The sequence below is a fragment of the Dipodomys ordii genome, unplaced genomic scaffold (genome assembly GCF_000151885.1).
Source record: "Dipodomys ordii isolate 6190 unplaced genomic scaffold, Dord_2.0 Scaffold140, whole genome shotgun sequence".
Lineage (NCBI taxonomy): Eukaryota > Metazoa > Chordata > Mammalia > Rodentia > Heteromyidae > Dipodomys > Dipodomys ordii.
The window spans coordinates 4,033,496-4,052,460 of NW_012267356.1; the positions used below are offsets into that span (position 1 = coordinate 4,033,496).

Here is an 18,965-nt window from a genome sequence, read left to right on the forward strand (position 1 = left end):
AAAGCCATGTGGTTGTAGCTCACGCCTATAATCCTAGCTTGTCAGGAGGCTGAGATATGAGGATCAGGGTGCAAAGCCAGCAGAGGCAGGAAGTCTATGAGACTCTTATCTCTAATTAACCAGCTGTGGTTCAAAGGGTAGAGTGCCACCCTTGAGCAAAAATGCTAAGGGACAGTGCCCAGGCTCTGAGTTCAAGCCCTAGTACTGACACAAAAAACAAACAACTAATAAAAAAATCACCATCATCACATCAGGGATATCAGATGTAGATATTAAGATGTAGAAAACTGGAGTGATAAGAAAACTCTCGATAAAACACAGGATCATAACATTTATTGAGCCCATTAAAAAGTTAAAGAAAGCAAACAAACAATAAGCCTAAATTTTTTTTTAAAAAAGCTGGGCTTCCATGAAGGTATAGTAGGAGCAGAAGCTCTCTTGAGCCAGCGCTGGGGTTTCCTACTCAACTGGATCCTTTCTCCATATATGACTGGTAAACTGAAGATATAAAATGGAGCCACATTTTAAATCTTCAGTCTCATTAAATGGTACTTTCAGTAGATTAACATTTAGGGTTTGATTGAGAGTTCATTTTTCCATGTGATTACATAATATATATTCATAATATTTGTGAACAATTTGAAAGAAATATTTATCCCTTTATAGTTTATACTCAACATAAAACATTTGTAAAGAACGAGACTCCTGTGAATAATGGTCTTTAAGATGTGCGCCACATGCTTCTGGTTGAATAAGAGTAGTGCTACCCTATGGTGATTCTGTCACCAACAACCATAAAATAGGTGCACATGGAAACTCTTTGGGAGAAAGCTATTGTATAAATCAGTCTTTTTCAGGGTAAGGTAAAAGTGAGTACAATAGAAGGATTCAGGTTAAATCAGCATGGCTCATTTGTCCAGTTCGAGGGACAGTGGGAGTCCTGGGCTTCCAGGGAGAGCTTAAGTGGTAAAGTAGGTCAACTAAATCATCTGGTCACAGCTACTTCTGTCCTGGCTAAATAACTATCAATATGTCTAAATTTTTGCAGTGGTATTATATCACTTCAAGATGTGTTGGCAGAAACTATCACAAGTGGATTTGGAAACTGCATGTGTGAAATCACTAGACAACTAGAGATGGTGTTTGTCTTCATTGCTTTATTCCAAGTGTTTAGGGGTTTGGGGCATGTAATGGCTATTCAAATATCTGCTAAATAAATTAATGACATTAAGAAAACAGGATTTGAGACTATCTTCCAGAAAACAAGATTCATTTTGACTTAATATATGATAAAAATGAGGGATTTTTTTGGAGGGGAAGATCTGATTAATTTGTGTAACTGCTTAAATTTATCAAATATCCATTGAGAGTTTAACCATATTCTGTCTTTTGTGAGGCACTAGTGTGTAGCTGCAGTCATGAGGCTGACCTGCATTGTTTAGCTGGGCTTGACAATGATCTGTTGTTTTTGTGAATGACACTGCTATCCCAATACCCCTTTCTCACCTTAAGTCGTCAGTGAGTGCCTTGCTTAGGTTCACATACCTACTGTGTTGTGCCATCTGTTCACTGCAAACAGTCGGCTACAGGTCACAGTCACTACAGCAGGGATGGTCAGGTGGGGTAGGGTATTGGCTGCCACGTGGGTCACTGGAGAATTTGATGGAAACTTCAGCACCATTATCACATCCTGCTGCATCTGATCTTTAAACATGAGTGGACTCTGTGGAAGGAAACACTGTTGAGTAGAAAGGGAAGAGAACAAAAGGAAAGAAAAGGGATAATGCAGTTAGTGGAAGGTTTGGGGAGAAGGAAGCTCAACATTAGACAAGGCTGGTAGGGAGATGGAGCAAGCTGTACTGTCCTGAAATCTCATGTCTGTCCTAAATATAGCCCTCTCCACTTGAGTTAGGACTCTCCAAATCACTGACATAGGACGCCAGACTGCTCACAATCAGCCATGATTTAGATACGGCCAGAATACCCTGTGAAAAGTTGCTCATAGATATGGACACAAGATGTAACATAACTGTTCAGTGCTATTAAAAAATGAATTTGGTGGAAAAAAATAGTCAATCGATGCCTGATAGAGTTCACATGAAACACGAGGTGAATTCATGTGACTGATACAGTTGACATGAAATACAGAGTGAATTCGTTGCTAGTTTCATTCCTATCTGCCTGATCTGGGGTCACCGCTACAGTCTAAATAATGAAAATATAACAGCCTCCATAAAGCAGTCCAAGTGCTCCCCTGTCAGTGTTTCATGCACATTTCTGCTCTGGTGCTAACTGAATTTATGGTTTATGCTTCCCCGCTCCCTTTTACTGACAGCCAGGACTTTTTCTTACTTTTTCTTTTTAATCTTTTTTTTCCCTCTCAAACATCTAGATAGAAAGTAGATACTGTAAGCATTACATATAAACACTATTGTATTAAAAACAGAAAATAAAGATGCTGAGAGCAATCACTATTTAGCTTTTGTGCATGTTTTGTGATTGTGTCCTCTACACATGAATCCTTTGCTTAGAAGCATGAACTAAGAAAACTCAGATGTTTTTAAAACAATTGGGTGCCAATTTAGTCTCAAAAAATTACCCCTAGGAAAGAAGTGAGCTCTGACTGGGCATTTCTCCAGGATACAAATTATTATTATTACCATTGAACAGATAATTAAGACAGGCACACTCATCTGCCAGCCCATTTCATACAATAGTGTTAGAGATACTCTTCTGGACAGATTATTAAAGCTGCCTCTTCTTGAAGCTTGAGCTCCAAGACCATATCACTGCACTGTGGCTGAGGGTTTGTCTGGGAAGAGGCAGGGGTCTGGGCAAACCTTTATGTTTTATCACAGCAAGACCAAAGGGTGCATTAGTGAGCAGCCAAGGGGCTGATGGTAGAGAGGAAAATAAATGTTTGAAAACAAGCATGTTTAACTCTATTTCCCTAGGACTTGGGAGGAGGTTCCTCAAGGGTGTAGAGGATGTCTCTGTCTCTGTACCTCTACTTTTGCAGATGAGGCTCCAAAAATTTTGGTTAAATAACTGATAATATGTTAAATAAAATACATAACTACATGAATAATGTTTTTCAGGAAAGAATATGTAAATTTGGGGCACATTTCAGAGCTGTTTATTCCATTACCAGGGACTTGGTGCTTTGATGTTGATAAGCTGAATGCATTTGGGAAGTATTTTTACCTTTAAACATTTTAACCAAAAAGCTAGCAAAGAAATCTCAGTTTAAAAGATGTTTTTCTCAGAAAATTTTTATTTTTATGTATTTTGAGGGGATGGATGAGGTTGAGGTAAATGGGGGTCTAAGAGGACAATATGGAAGGTGTGAGCTTGATCAGGTGCACTGTACTCAGTAGAACTATTTAAAGATAATAAAAATAAATTGCAAAATACAAACAATAAAGAAGTAAATGTTTATAGCAGATAGTAAATTTATCAGCTGATTTGTTATAAAATAGACTTTACCTTTGGATAAAAATAAAAATAATATGCTTTTTCCCTTGTATTGGGAAAAAAAGTTTAACATGAAAGGCTACTGATGAGGATGCCAGCTAATATTTATAGAGAACTTACAATCCAATGGCTAATGCAGGATTGAGTTATTAGATTCTCAGTGATAGCAACTAGTTTTACTCCTAAATTACAGATGTTGGGATGTTGAGTACCTTGCAGGAGTTAGCTACTCAGTAGCAGGGATGGTGTTTAGCCCCTGTCTAGCTCAGGAGTCCTAACTTTTATCTACTTTATTTTACAGGTTCTCTACAGGGGACATAAAATACGTTTATTTTTTTCCCCTCTGCTTAAAATGAATTACTTTCCTTACTCCATACTGCCCCCCCGCAAATTAAATTTGGCAATATCATATTGTGTCTAAACTTACATTGTAATTTACAAATCTAATTTAATTTTAATGTCAGCATGTGTTTGTTTGCTTGCTTGTGTATGAATGACTTTACATAGAGGCATACTCTATGGTTATTTTTTGAATCCAAGATTGGGCTAGTTTTAGACTTCATGGTAAGAATTGTACTTTCTTTCCTGCTTCTCCCTGGGGTATCCATACATCCTTTGGCCTGAAGAGTTAAATGAATAAGTTGAGATGACTTAAAAAATGCTGCTAAAATCACAATTTAATTTGCTCTAAGCTCAGGTATTAAGGGAAAAAAAACCTTAACATGCTGATGTCTTACCAGGTGCATGGCAGAGCTCCGAGGCGGATGTGGCTCAATAAGCAACTGAGATGGCGTCTGTCCAAAGTTCTGTATCTGCGCTTCCATGGCCTGCAGGGAAGGAGGGCGACTGTCATAATCAATATGCATCAAAGAGAGAGGTCAACACACTCTTGACAATGCAAGTGGATCCCAAGTCAGCCATGAAAAAAAAGTCCAGAAAATTCACCGGGTGTTCTTTTCCCAGGGTGCAGAACCATTCAAGTGTTAGTATTTTGTAGACAAGGTTGGCTTCTTCTTCCAAACATGCTTCAGATAACCACATCACTGTTCTTATTACCAGAAGCTGGGGTTAAATGTGGAAATGCTAAGCTGTGATTTCATGCATGCAGCTAAAGACCAAGGAACACTTCTAGCACTAAATACAGAACATATACCTTAATAAAGTCCTTTGTGAAGAGGAATGTATAGGGATCTCTAATGAAATAAACTTCTGGAATCTTAATGGGAAAAGAAAATGAGACACAAAGTCCACCATTGATACAAAATAAAACTCAGAAAAATCAGACATTCCAATCAATTCAGAGGGCAATTAGCAGAGAGGACACTGGGACTTTTGTGTAACAGTTAAATATGACAACATTTCCACTACAAAAATGCATTTTAGCTTGCTATGTTATTTTAAGGTGGATTTTAGAACACTGTTTATTAGGTATGAATTAATTTCTCTCAAGTATTTTCCCTGGCATTTTAGAGACAAATCACTCAAGAAGGAAAGAGTTGTATCTGCCTGTGCAGATGGAAGTATTAATGAGAATTTTAGGGCTTCCAAAAGAATCAAAGTAATTTAGACTTCAAACTGTTTGGACCACACAATATATCTGTGTGTGTGTGTGTGTGTGTGTGTGTGTGTGTGTGTATGTGTGTGTGACAGAGAGAAAGAGAAAGAAAGAGAGAGAGAGGCTTATGAAAGATTTAAGTTTTTCTGCTGCACATAAATTCTATGGATAAAACATTTCAACATATTAAGTCAGACTAAGAAATAATTTTTTCCTGAAATAGTCTGTGTATGTAATTTAAGTCAACAAGGAGAAGCACAATATTTACCATGGTCATTACTCTGTTACCATGCTAATTTTCTCCTAAAATTGTGTGCAATTTGGTTGCACATAAAAGTGAAATACGAAATTCACTGCGGAGTATTTGACAAAATGCAGGTAAGTTGGTAGATGGCTCCTCACACAGCACCGCCTCTAATTGAATCACTATCTACAATTCTCATTTATAAAGTACTTAAATTTAACAATCTGTCCTCCTAGACTGCATTTCAGGAAATGTTTATCAATAAAAATGTGAACTTTCAAATTTAATAGCAATATTAAACATGAATGGATCATTATCCAACATATTTTAGCAACTACAAAAATGAGATTTTGGTTTGCTTATTTGCAGGAGCAATAGGATCAATTATTAAATCACTTTAAGTGCTGTCCAATTTAATGCATACAAGTATTTGCAGTGTCCACTCATATGCAAAATGTGACTATTTAACTAAATTGTATTCACAAATATATGATCATACTTTGCCTCTCTACTGCAAGATTTATAATTATAAAAAGAGGCAGAGATCATTTCTGGTTAGGTCCATATTATTAACATTAAATTCTTGAGAATTATTGGGAGGAAAAAGCAGAAATTTTACTATTAAAGCCAACCCAGTTAATGTCCAATATCAAGAGCAGTGTATCATCAACAGCATAAGACTCTAACAAACTTTGTCTGTATTTTAACTCCTTCAATACAAACACCCAAGTGGATAGTAGCCTCACAGTTAGCATTTAAACGCTCGCTGAAAACTACATCAACAAACAGACATCCAGACTTCCTTTTTTTTTGTTTTTTGTTTTGTAGGTTGTAGGGCTTGAACTCAAGGCCTGAGTAAGGTCCTTGAGCTATTTTGCGCAAGGCTAGTGCTCTATCACATTGAGCCATAGCTCTACTTCCGGTTTTCTGTTGTAGGTAAGAGTTCCATGGATTTCCCCTGCCTCAGCTGGCTTTGAACCATGATCTTCAGATCTCAGCCTGCTGAGTAGGCTGAGCCACTAATGCCCAGCTCAAACATATTTTCTTTAACTTTAATTCAGTCCAAGACTAGCATTCTACCACTTGAGCCACAGAGCCACTTCCGGCTTTTTCTGATTATGTGGGGCTGAGGAATCAAACCCAGGGCCTCATGCATGCAAGGCAAGCACTCTACCACTGAGCCACCTTCCCAGCTCCACTATAAGCTTATTACTCCCTCTGTAGATTACTCGAGACTAAACTTCAGAAGAGGCAGGAATAGGTTATATGTATATGTGTATTCTATGCATGCCTGCTAATAAGATTTGATAAAGATTTTATTGCCAAGATGAAAATGAGTGTGGCAACAGGTAAGCCAAAATATAGTAGGTGTATCTTCTCCGGGATGCAATAGATTGAAAACTTCAGTTAATCTAGCACATATGGTGGTCCCTGCCTTTAATTTCAACTACTTAGGAGGCAGAGCAAAAGAGAATGACAGTGTGAGGCCAGCCTGGACAAAAAGCTGATGAGACTCCATCTCAATCAATAAATAGCTGGCCCTGATGGTGTGTGTGTCACTCCAGCTGGGAAAGAAGTAAAATAGGAGATGGATCAGATACAAATAAGAGTCTCTATTCAAGAAATAACTGAAGCAGAAATGGCTGAAGGTGTGGCTTAAGTGGTACAGTGCCTACCTAGCATGCACAAGGCTCTACATTTAAATCTAGTACCAAGGGAAAAAAATCCAAACTAGTTAATTTTGTTTTGAGCACAATGTAGGTTACTTTAACCCAGATATATTTTTTCTTCTCATAGATTCTTTAAAGCTAGGTATTTTTTTAAAAAAAAACATAATTCAGTGTCTTTTGACAAAATGAGTAGGGAGTTAACAATTCATGGTTCTCAAATGACCTGTCATGCTTGCTCTGTCTTAGCTTTTAAATCTATTGCCAGAACTATCAGCCTTTAAGAAAAGAGGGTGGTTATGCAATTCCAATACATTGAACTGTGTCCCAAACAACCAGCTTATTTTATTGAAAATCTTCAGAAAAATCAAGAAAAAAATTGCAAAGGTGGTTGCTCAGGAACACAGAAAACTTTTTTTCAGTAGGTTTCCTTAACATTGCTACTTACAGTGCTTAAAATTTGAATATATTTGGTATTAAAACACACACACACACACACACACACACACACACACAGAAAATAGGGGCTGGGAAGGTGGCCCAGTGGTAGAGTGCTTGCCTTGCATGCTTGAGGCCCTGGGTTCGATTCCTTAGCCCCACATAAGCAGAAAAAGCTGGAAGTGCCGCTGTGGCTCAAGTGGTAGAGCGCTATCCTTGAGCTGAATAGCTGAGGGTTAGTGCCAAGGCCCAGAATTCAGGCCCCACGACCGTCAAAAAACAAACAAAAACCCCAGAAAATATAAATTTGACACAGACAAAAGTAATATATGTAATTTATATTATCCTGCTTTTCAACTTTCAACATTATTACCACATAAGAAAAATAGCTAAAAACAGTAGAATATTGAGATGTCTGAAATGATAAAGGGAAAGGTTACTTACTGGCTGAGTGTATTATAGCTGATAAGCTTTTGCGTCTGGTTTATTATTATAATAAAACATGATCATAGAAACATTACTTTTTAATGCTGGAAAACTGGGACTGAAGTAAATCAGGCAAGTAATATATGCACTTTATTATTTCTTGCCTTATAAACATTAAACTGTATAAAAAATTAAAATGCTGTTTTATATTCAACTGCTTCTAGTTTTTCATAGGAACCAAAAACAGAAACACAAATATTTCCCCTTTTGTTTTAAGGTTCAACAATATTAAGTCTAAAGTCTATTCTAGAAAATTTATTAAATATTTAAGCAAATATTGGATAACTCAAGTATAAAAGGACCACATTTGCTTTAGTTAGCAGCATGCTGTGTTAGAACATATTTGAGAGAGTATTCTAATTCACTGGCTGCCTTCCTTCTTGCTTTCACTCGTAGTATAAACTTAAATCACATAAAGGGGGCCCTCTTCAGATAAATCATATTTCTTCTTTGGCATGATAAATCATAATGATAAATTTATATAACTGACTCAGCAAGTGAACCTGAAAAATAATTACCATTTTCTCTGGATACAAATGTTCTACCCAGAATATATTCTTCTTAAGTCAGTTGTTGGTGGAAAACTCGCTCATTATTTTTTTCAAGTGTAAGTTTATTCACGTTAGGATCTATGGACGTTTTTTTTCTCTCTGAGGTACTAGGATTGAAATCAGGGCATGAAACATGCTACACAAACGCCTATCTCTTCTATTTGTATTTTGTTTTGGAGATAGGGTCTTGTTAACTTTGTTCAGCTAGCCTCAAATTTAGGATCATCCTATTTCTCTCTCCAAGTAGCTGGGATTATAGGTATGTGGCAGGCTAGTACATGGATTTCATTGTAGTTGGCAGTCGGTAGCTTATCCTGGATATCTCAAATATGTTTGCATATTTCATTATCTAATCATCCAAAAGGTAACAGAAATAACTTTCTGGATAATACACAGGCTTTATTACTTACAAGCAAATGGTTTTTGTGGACAACCTCTTAACGATTCTTCCAGGATTGGGGTTGTTTGCTCACTCTTGGGTGATCACTGTATAGTACATAAAGGGTGGATTCAACCCAGCATACATAATCATATGTGAGAAGAATCACAATAGCATCCCTAATTCTCCTTGGTTGAATAGTTTCTCTAAGTGTGTTAAGTTCTGGATGACCCAGGTGGTAGGAGAGGAGGAAGGGAAGTGGTAGGAGAGGAGGAAGGGAAGCTAAGGGAGATAGTAGTGGTAGAGGAGAAATGGGAGAGGAGTATTTGTACAGGTGGTGGCAGTCTTTGTAAGTTCACTTGGACTGTCTAATCATGGGAAGACAATAATAATGAAAATGACAACAATAATGAAAATGATATGTAGAATAACTTCTAGACAGGTTCAATAGGTGATAATAGAAATATTCCAAAATGAAAACATAAACTATTTTTTTGGGGGGGATTGTGCCAGTCCTGGAGCTTGGATTCAGGACCTGGGTGCTGTCCATGAAATTTTTTTGTTCAAGGCTAGTGGTTTACTATTAGAGCCACAGATCTACATTTGGCTTTTTGTTTGTTTAATTGGAGATAAACAGTCTCACACACTTTCCTGACTGGCCTGGCTTCAAACTATAATCCTTAGATCTCAGCCTCCTGAGTAGCAGGATTATAGGTGTGAGCCACTGGTCTGGCAATATGTTTTTATTAAAACAAATCAGATTAAAATATTATGTATGCAGCTAAACAAAATATCGTTTAAAGCCTTAAAAATGAGTCATAACTAACTGAAATGTTTAGCCACTTAGATTGAGTGATACCTACTTTAACACAGTGAAACATGCAATATATTTTGAAAAATTATTTATGCTGATGATAACAAATGTGTAAAATAACAAACTTGATATTAGTAGAAGATAAGGAAATCCCTTCCAGGTATTTCTTCTACAAACAGCAAATTGCAATTTGCACCCTTCATCTTTTGAATAAAATATGACCAAGCATTTACTGCTAATTTCTGAAAATCAGCAATTACGATCTCTCAACTGAACACAATGAAAATAACACAAAGTGGAGAAAAAGGCACATTTCAGATAAATGATATACATCCTACTTTGACTAGATGCAGTATTTATGCTTTTGTTGGGGACAATTGATGGTCATAGACCACCCCTGACTTCAGTAATTATGAGGAAAAAAACCCTGAAATTTTAAAAAGTTCAATGTGTGCTATTCTTTTCCTTGATTCTCATTTCTCTATTAAAACTTTATTGTCAAATTTTCACAATACAAGCCTCATTGTTATAAGAGAAACATAAAGAATTCATGTAGCCCCATATACTTTCAGGTTCAGGGGCCATAATTATTCTTCTTGCACCCAAAGTGATAGTCTAGCTTTAAAAGGAAATAATTTACCTATTTCCTCTCCAATGATTAAAATGTAGGGCTATTATTGGCTTTTGACTTTTACTTCCTGAAACTTTCAATAATAAAAGAAGGAAGATGAGATGGTTTTAGGATATGTATATTAACTATTGCTCATTTGCTCCAACCATGTTTCTGAAGACCTGCCCAGGAAAAGAACTCTATCTATGATGACAATTAAGCCATCAGGCCTCCTACTATGTGCAAATGAGCAGCAAATGCTATGATACAACTCATTCAGGCAGGTCCAAAGAAAGTAGTCAGAAGTTGCTAAAGGAACATGAATAAGCAATGTACACAGGAATAAGCCATGGTGGTAGAGGCCATCAATGTTGTCACTATCAATACTTTTCATTTACATCATCAGAGTGAAAAGTGTGTTAATATTTTCCATTTTAAAATTTATGAGTACATCTTTCAAGGAAAGCCAGCTTTGCAGCTGTTTTGGTCAAAGACCCATCTGTCTTGTTGGTTCACGTCAGGTCTCTATAGTAGCAAAAACTATTTCAGCAAGAAAATCAAGTGAAACCTGAAGTGACCCACTGTACTTCCTGGCAGGGGAAGGGGGGCGGGAATATTTTCACCACAGCAGATCCAAAGGGATGCTTTGTTAAACCTGCCAGCTGAGAGGAAGAGAAAAAAGGAGAAAAGACCTAGGAAGTACAAGAAATATTAGTAACAGAAGCCAGGCTCTGGTTGTTAATGCCTGTAATCGTAGCTACAAAGGAGGTTGAGGTCCCAAGGTTCAAGGTTCAAAGCTAGCCTGGGAAGAAAGGTCTGTTGAAACTCTTATCTCCAATTAACCAGCAAAAAGTGGAGGTGTAGCTTAAGTGGTAGAGCACCAGTTTGGAGTGAAAAGCAAGTGAGACAGTAAGGTCCTGAGTTCAAGCTTCAGGACCAGCATCAAAAAAACCCCAACAACAACAACAACAAAAAACAGAAACTAAACTAAGAATAGCTCATTTTTATGATTGCTGATAATGACAAAATATATTTAATATTTTAGAATGAAACATAGATAAGTGTATATATGTAATAAATGTGTAAATATTGCATGGTCCATATGGTCCAGTAGCTTCCAGCCAAACACTGTTTTATGATAGCCTTGTGTGCATACCTCTCACTGTCAAAAAGACGTCATCTAAGCCATTCAGTCTGGCGATGTCAACAGTAAGTATGACAAGTTCCATGACAAGCTAAGAACTTAGTGTCTTGTTAATAATTTGTCTGATGTGAGCTTACAGCTTCTGTTGGAATGTAGTCTCCATATTTTTGTCTTGCTGAACAGGCAGAACTTTAATGCTAATACCATACTCATGCTAATTCACTTCATAATTCAAATGAAAAACTAATCATATAGAAAATAGTAGTAAACTATAAATAATATAATTAATAATGATATAATAATCACTGGTGATTAACCTTTATCAAGTCAAAGAAAGTGTTACAGGTTGCAATTAGGGAATCTTTATAGAACTTTGTAGATATTATTGAAAAGAAGCATTATATACTATATCCTTCAACTACAAGACACAAACACAAATTAATTAGTGTATCTATTGTTATCATAGGTCTTTTTATTAAACTGATAACTTTGGTTACATTTACTTTATTACATAATAATATTAATATAATATTACATTAATATTACATAATACTATTAATACAAACCTATATGATTCTTCACTTCTGGGCAATAATCTCTATCTGTATTGTGTTTTACAGTTTCTAATACAGTCTCACTTATCTTTTCTACCATGAATTAGGTTTCAATTCTGCCATCATTTTTTTTAGGGTGGGGGAAGAAGGTACATTAAGGTTAGTGAGTGGCTTAATGTCACTCAATTATTGAAGATGGGCTGTGAATCTGATTCTTCTGCCTCTGCATACCTGAGGCAGACAGGCTTTAATAATTCTATCATCCTAAATGTAATCATTTCTTAAAATAGTTGGACTAAAATATTTTTCATCATAAAAGAATGTTAATGTTTTGTAGCGTTCATTTAATTTGTAGGGTCTACTAACCAACTACTAATGATGACACATGGCACATAGTTCCTTTGAAACCCTCAAAAGATGATAAAATGACATTTTTTTCCCTGAGGAATAATAGAACGATTGGTCAATAAAATGTCCAATGAAGTTTTCTTAAAAATCATCTGAACTTTTCCTTGAAATAATCTGAATTTTCTTCCTATTATTACTGGAAAATTTACTAATTGGAAATGTTTAACTAATTTAGAAGTATGAATATAAAGAAAAACATTACAGTCTGGATTAGTGAAATAGAGGTACACATTTAAACCTTTTTTTTTTGCCAGTACATGGGTTTCATCTCAGGGCGTCAGGCTTTCTCAGTTTGCTTGGCTTGTACTCTACCACTTGCTCCACAAAATCTCGTTTGGCTTTCTGCTGGTTATTTTTGGAGATGATGTCTTCTCAAGCTGGCTTTGAATCTAGATGCTTTAGATCTCAGCTTCCTGAGTAGCTAGAATTACAGGCATGACTTACTGGTTTCTGATTGCCCTTAAAATTCTAAGAACTATTTTTCTGGAGCCATAGAGAATGTCTTTATTTTTAGTTTCCTAAACAATAATGGTACTAAAGAAAGTCTAACTCAAGAATAGGGTAACCGCACCCAAGTCCTGGTTCTGCTGCTGTTCAGATGGGTGACTTTGGAAAATTATTTAGTCAGAGTGTCAGGCTGGATTAATAATTTTTAACTGTGAATGTATGTAAAAGTTTTGGAGGGATTTTTTTCCCTCCCCCAAATAAACCTGTTCGAAGTGTCTCTGCAGATATTTTGAAATGTCTATGGGATCAGCAGGAAAAGGTAGATGCAAAGTTAGCTGGGAACTTGAGTTTGGCCATGTGTGTTTAAAACAGTAGTAGGGATAGGGCTGAGGAAGATGATGCAATGAACTGAAATATGGTGATAGGTACATGAGGTTCATTATATTATTCTCTCTACTTTTATAGGGGAAAATTCCAAATAATTCTAACAGAGCTGTCAGAGAGCAGTGTTCTTAAACTTAAATGTCTCAAGCAAGTCACTTATATGTCCCATTGAATGCTTGTTCTGAGTTAGTAGTTCAGGGAATTATGAGCTTCCAACCAGACATTCTAACAAGTTCTCAGGTGGTGATGATTCAACTGTGCTTTGGACCACATTTGACAACCAAGGAGTAAGAAAAATGAGAAACAGGTCTGGAAGTGTGGCTCAGGTAGGGATTCAGTCTAATAAGCACAGAGCCTTAAGTTCAAACCCTAGTAATACAAAGTAAAATAAAACAAAACAAAACCCATGGGACTCGATAGATGCTAACCAAAATCCCTTATTTCCTAAGCAGGTTCTAGGACTGAATTTACTAAAAAAAATACAGCAAATCACATTATTTCTATTAATCTGTAAGAATAAGAAAGATTGTCCATTATCATGCTTGAAAAACATTGCCCAAACAGTCAGTCGAGACATTTGTGAAAAAAGTGCCTAGATTATGATGTAAAGCAAGACTTGAGACAATTTAAATAATATCTACTATCCAACAGATCAAGTGTTTACATATTAAGAAGAGCTTTGTACCAGAACTGTACTGTCATGTTTCTGCCTGGAGGCTGTCAAGATAAAGTTTATTATCAATTACTGCTTTACAAGTATAAAATAAGTTAAGCTGTCATAATTTTCTAAGCTAGAGATCCTAAACTGTCAAAGAATGTCAATTTTTAATATGACACAGAGAAGAAAATTATCTGTTATTCTGACCCCTAATTTCTTGACATTTTAATGCTGTAATTGCTGCGGTTAGTGCTGCTCTGTGATTTCACCTGTCAAGAAAGAATGAATCAATAACCTTAAGCCATTTCTCAGATTTTAGCACTAACTTCAAAGCTCAAAGTTAAAGGCAGATTGGAGAAATTTTTAAACAAGGGAACATATGTAGATGTTTAAATATTAAATATTTCTTTTTTAAACCTGCATTTGAACACTAAAAAAAATCTTCCCTTGGCTAGCTGGCATTTAATATTAGACAATTATAATCTTCCTTTAGTTTTACTCATGTGATCTTTGTACTTAAAAAAATAACTAAGATAACCATTCTAAATAAAGGGAATACATGCAGCTAAACAAAAGGGTTGACATTTTGAGTTGTGGTCTCTGCAGGAGCCTGTGTTCAATGATCCAGAGGAAGCTTAACTCTCATGTCAGAGTACGCTACAGAAGATCTCCAGGAAATTGAACATGGATGACTTAAAGACAGGTATTGTGCTTTCCAGAGGGTTTACTCACAGGAGCAATGAATTGGTAGGGGAACCTAAGTGGGCACCAAATAGTGAGCATGCTATACTTCATCCCACTCATCTGTAGATTTCTTTTTTGTGACAATAGAAGCCAATTGGTCTTATGTTAAGCAACATATGTGTTGCCCTTTGTAGAGTGAGCAATTAAAGCAGAGTGAGATTCAATGACTTGACCATCTTCAACGAGCTTGCAGGATCCAGGTGTATGCTAATCCATTGAGGAGGATATTGTTTCTCAAGCTCTTAATTGTTAGTGCAGAAAATATATTAGCTGAGAGATGGGAGGTATAGTCTTCCGGGTATGGATTCCCTCACATCTAATATTCTTATGCTGAGATCAGGTATATAGGTAATGATTGGGGTAACAACATATATATATATATATATATATATGTATGGTATATATATGTATGTATGTATGTATATATATATATATACATACATACATACATATATATACCAAAGTGTAATTTTGGAATCTAGTCAACTTTAGTATCTGGCAAATATGTATTCAGAATGAGAATGCTAGAAGGGTCTCCTGAGGTAAACAGCCTAGTTAGCTAACTCAGGCAGTGTATCACTCTGAGGTAATAATAGTCTATAAAATATTGTTTAGAGCATCTATATAATAAGCAAACATGTAACTAGACACCTTTCATACAACAAAAATAAAAAGATACATATTTTATGCAGTTTTATTTAGGAAGTGTTACAACTTGATGATTAAGGGCAATGAATACCTGGCTTTTTCACTGTTCAAAGTAATGGTTGCTATTTATTAGTACATATTTTTTAATAGGGTTCAAACTACATATAATATATTTATGTAAAGAAGGTCTCGATTCTAATTCTTACTTCATTTATTCTTTCATCTATTACTTAATATTTACTTACATTTGAAAACCTTCTATTTTTCTGTCAATTTAAATCTGCCTTGTATGTTCATCATCCCTAAGCCTCAATATATTTGCATTTTGCCAAACAGATTAACATATAACTTTCCCTATAAGAACTGAATATTATAATGGATAAAAATGTATAATAAAATACTCAGGATCAAAATTGTCTATGAGCTTTAAAAGTAAAAAGACACAGTAAAACAAGAACACTTAAAATGAAACAAAACAAAAAACCCCAGTTTGGACCTCGTCTTGGAATGCCAGAGTTGTGTTATTCAAACTATGCTTTTTTCTGACTCTAGGAGAAGATCTTAGTTCTGAAAGAAGAATTTAGTTGTAAGGAATTTATATAACAGGCAAAGGTGTACAGTAAAAAGAATATGCTAAGGATTACCTCCTACCAAATAATTTGATTACTATTTATATACAATGGAAAGTTCAAAGTTAGATGAGTATAATGGTAAATGGAGAAAATTCTTTATTGCACCTACCAAATTCATAATACCTTGTTTTTTTAACCAACTTCATTCGTTTTGTATCTCTAATTTCATTTCTTTGTGCCCATGACATGGTAGTGTTGCCTCTAATAACATGTTTGTAATGTGTTCTTTGAGTATTCACCCTGAGTCCAATGAAATGCTTCCCTTCACTCTCCTCTTCTCTGCTTAGTGGCATATAAATAGAATAATTTTGGTTTAATAGAGGTATATGAGAAGTATCTTTATGGATTTTTTAAAAAACCTAGAGTTCATTTCCCAAACTACACATTTTCTACTTCCAAAGTTAAAATAAAAACAAGACATTCTATTTCCCGGAGACCTAGCAATGATGACTTGTTTTGCATACAGCAGATGGCATATATTGGGGGGATGAAGGCTAGTGTATAGCTTCCTTGCAGCAATACTTTATGTAGCAGCTGTTGCATCTTTGCTCTTTCTACATATCTGAAACCAGTTTATGCAAAGGAGTAGTGATTTAAATAATATTTTATATGAATGTTTTCAAACATACTTACATAATTCTCAACTATAAACATTTCAGGATGAGAACATATGGGAATAAAATATTGTAATTGCATCTCTTTCATGGATACATTTTCTTTAATGTTATGTTTCGAATGGTGCTGTTTTGCTTTTATTTAAAAAACACTCGCAGATTATTTTTATGTGAATTATTCATATTTAGTTATTCATCGAGGTCTAATTTATTATAACACAATGCATTAGACATTTTAATGAAGATTCTGAAGTAAAATAAAATGATGATACAGAAGTGCACTGCACATGCCTACAATCCAAGAGAAACAATGTGCTGGCCTCATTACTTGCATCTGAACATATATTCCTTTTTTTCACATTTGTCAAGAACTTGAAATCTGTGCAGTCCAGAGCTATGGTGAAAGGAGATTTACATAAAAAGAGAAGGAAAGTCAAATTTGTGTGTGAGTGATGTCAGACATTTTTGGAAGAATATGAAACTTCACACCTACCTCCCTGAGCACAGGATCAGTGATGCTGTCCAGATTCACAGAGCCTTCATAGGTCAAGTAGTGGAAAACGTTCAGAGCACGAACAGCTTCTGGTCCTCTCTGTTTGTAGCCAAATATCAGGTCAATCCACTGGTGGAGTTGGCAAGAGACAAACTCACTTTCTAGGGCCTAAAATAAAGCCAGAAGAAATGAGAGTCTATCCAAACTTAGCAAAGCTCCATAGTTTTTTCTTATAGTGAAATATTTTTGGATAAAAAGGAGAACATACTCTTTACATTCCCATTTGATTTATCTGAATTAGGCCTTCAGTTCCTAGTTAGTACATTACTAACTTTCAATTATGTTTTATAAGCCAAAGACCTAAATGAAATTAAAAAAATTTTAAAGTGCTTACTTTTCCATGGTTCTATTATGTATACAATATAGATTTTATATTAAAATAGTTTCAAAAACATACTCATGTTTAAAACAGTAATTTGACATAGCTATTTTAATGTCATTTTAAAATAATCTCATTTCTAATTTTTCAGTGTTCCTTTAAAATTAAAAGAATTTTATAAATCCCTTTGAAATGAATCTATTTTCTTGTCTAAATCTCTCTAGCTCACCTCTAAGAAGACTACAAAAATGGAATGCTTTCTTCTGCTGCGAATTAGTTTCGTTATTTTGGAGCCTGGGAATCACTGGAAAATCATTTGAGATATTTACTAGCAAGTGAGAAAAAAATGGAAATTATGGAGGCAGTGACCATGCAGAGTTTCTATAAAGAGTCAGAAGAAAGAAGTCCTTGTCTTTTCTAAGAAGCTACCAGAAGAATCTGAGAGAAATCTTGACAGGTAAGGAGATTTTAAACAGAATTTCTGTAATCTGTAGCTCAATAACTTTAAAATAACTTTTCAGAAAAGAATATAAGAAATGAGACAAAAATACATCCAAGGAGACATTAGTTATAATTCTATATTGGTTAAGTTTGTGTTTATCATTTGTACAAATAATTCTGTTGTTTCAGTGAAACTACTCAATTAAGAAAAAACTCAATATGTTTATTAGTAAGAGTAGCAGTGGATGGGATTAAAAGATTAAAAAGTGAAGATATGTAGACTCATTATCCAATGGTTCTGAAATTATGATTTAAAGAAAGATTTTTACCTCCATGGTGTCTAAATCAGTAACCATTTAAAATAAACATTGTGGATACCACAAAAAAGGATTGGTACATTTATTATTATTTTATTAGACAAAATGATTGTTGAATAAAATGCTTATCATGAAGACTTCACTAATTTGAAATTTTAAAAGGTGTTTAGTCCTTTTTTTAATCTCAACACCCTCTTTATCTCTCTTTTTTGCCAAAGAGATTATTACGTGCTTAATGTTTCTCCTTTTGTTCTTATAAAGCACTACTCATTTTGTGCATGGACACATCACATATGTTTGTGACCTATAAACATGGTCTAGTGTTCATGGTCTAGTTCATGTTCCTTAATTTTTCATTTAGCATTGCTTTCAAGATCAACCTACTGCCACCATGTATGGAGTTAGTCCATTGCTCCTCATGGCTGCACAAGGCCCCCCCCAGAAGCTAACACCTTGTTACCTCTAACTCTTGGTGACATAGGCTGTTTCTTCCCCTGGCTTCTTTATTTGTGAGAATTCCTTTGTGATTTATTTATTTATTTTTGGGTCTGGTCGTGGGGCCTGAACTCTGGGCCTGGGCGCTGTCCCTCAGCTCTTCAGCTCAAGGCTAGCGCTCTACCACTTGAGCCACAGCACCACTTCCGGCTTTTTTTCTTTTTGCTTATGTGGTGCTGGGGAATCTAACCCAGGGCCTCATGCATGCAAGCGCAAGTGCTCTACCACTGAGCCACCTTCCCAGCCCTTCCTTTGTGATTTATGATGTGGAGTGGGACTTCCGCATCCCTGCACTGGTGTATGTACACTCCACATCATTAGTTCTCAGCTTCCCTTCAGAGGACTGCCTTGTCCCCTCTTCCTCCACTGGGCACATGTGTCCACATCTC

General features: G+C 35.6%; 1 protein-coding gene across 1 annotated transcript in view; it reads right to left on the minus strand.

The window, feature by feature from the left end:
- The window catches only part of Nbea (neurobeachin), a 546,038-nt gene that overhangs the window by 20,527 nt on the left and 506,546 nt on the right, over positions 1 to 18,965 (minus strand). Inside the window, exons 49-51 of the mRNA XM_013031451.1 lie at positions 16,945 to 17,112; positions 4,212 to 4,301; positions 1,546 to 1,738 (exon numbers count right to left, since the gene is read on the minus strand). Of these exons, the coding sequence (XP_012886905.1) occupies positions 1,546 to 1,738; positions 4,212 to 4,301; positions 16,945 to 17,112 (451 nt within the window). The remainder of the gene's footprint in view (positions 1 to 1,545; positions 1,739 to 4,211; positions 4,302 to 16,944; positions 17,113 to 18,965) is intronic.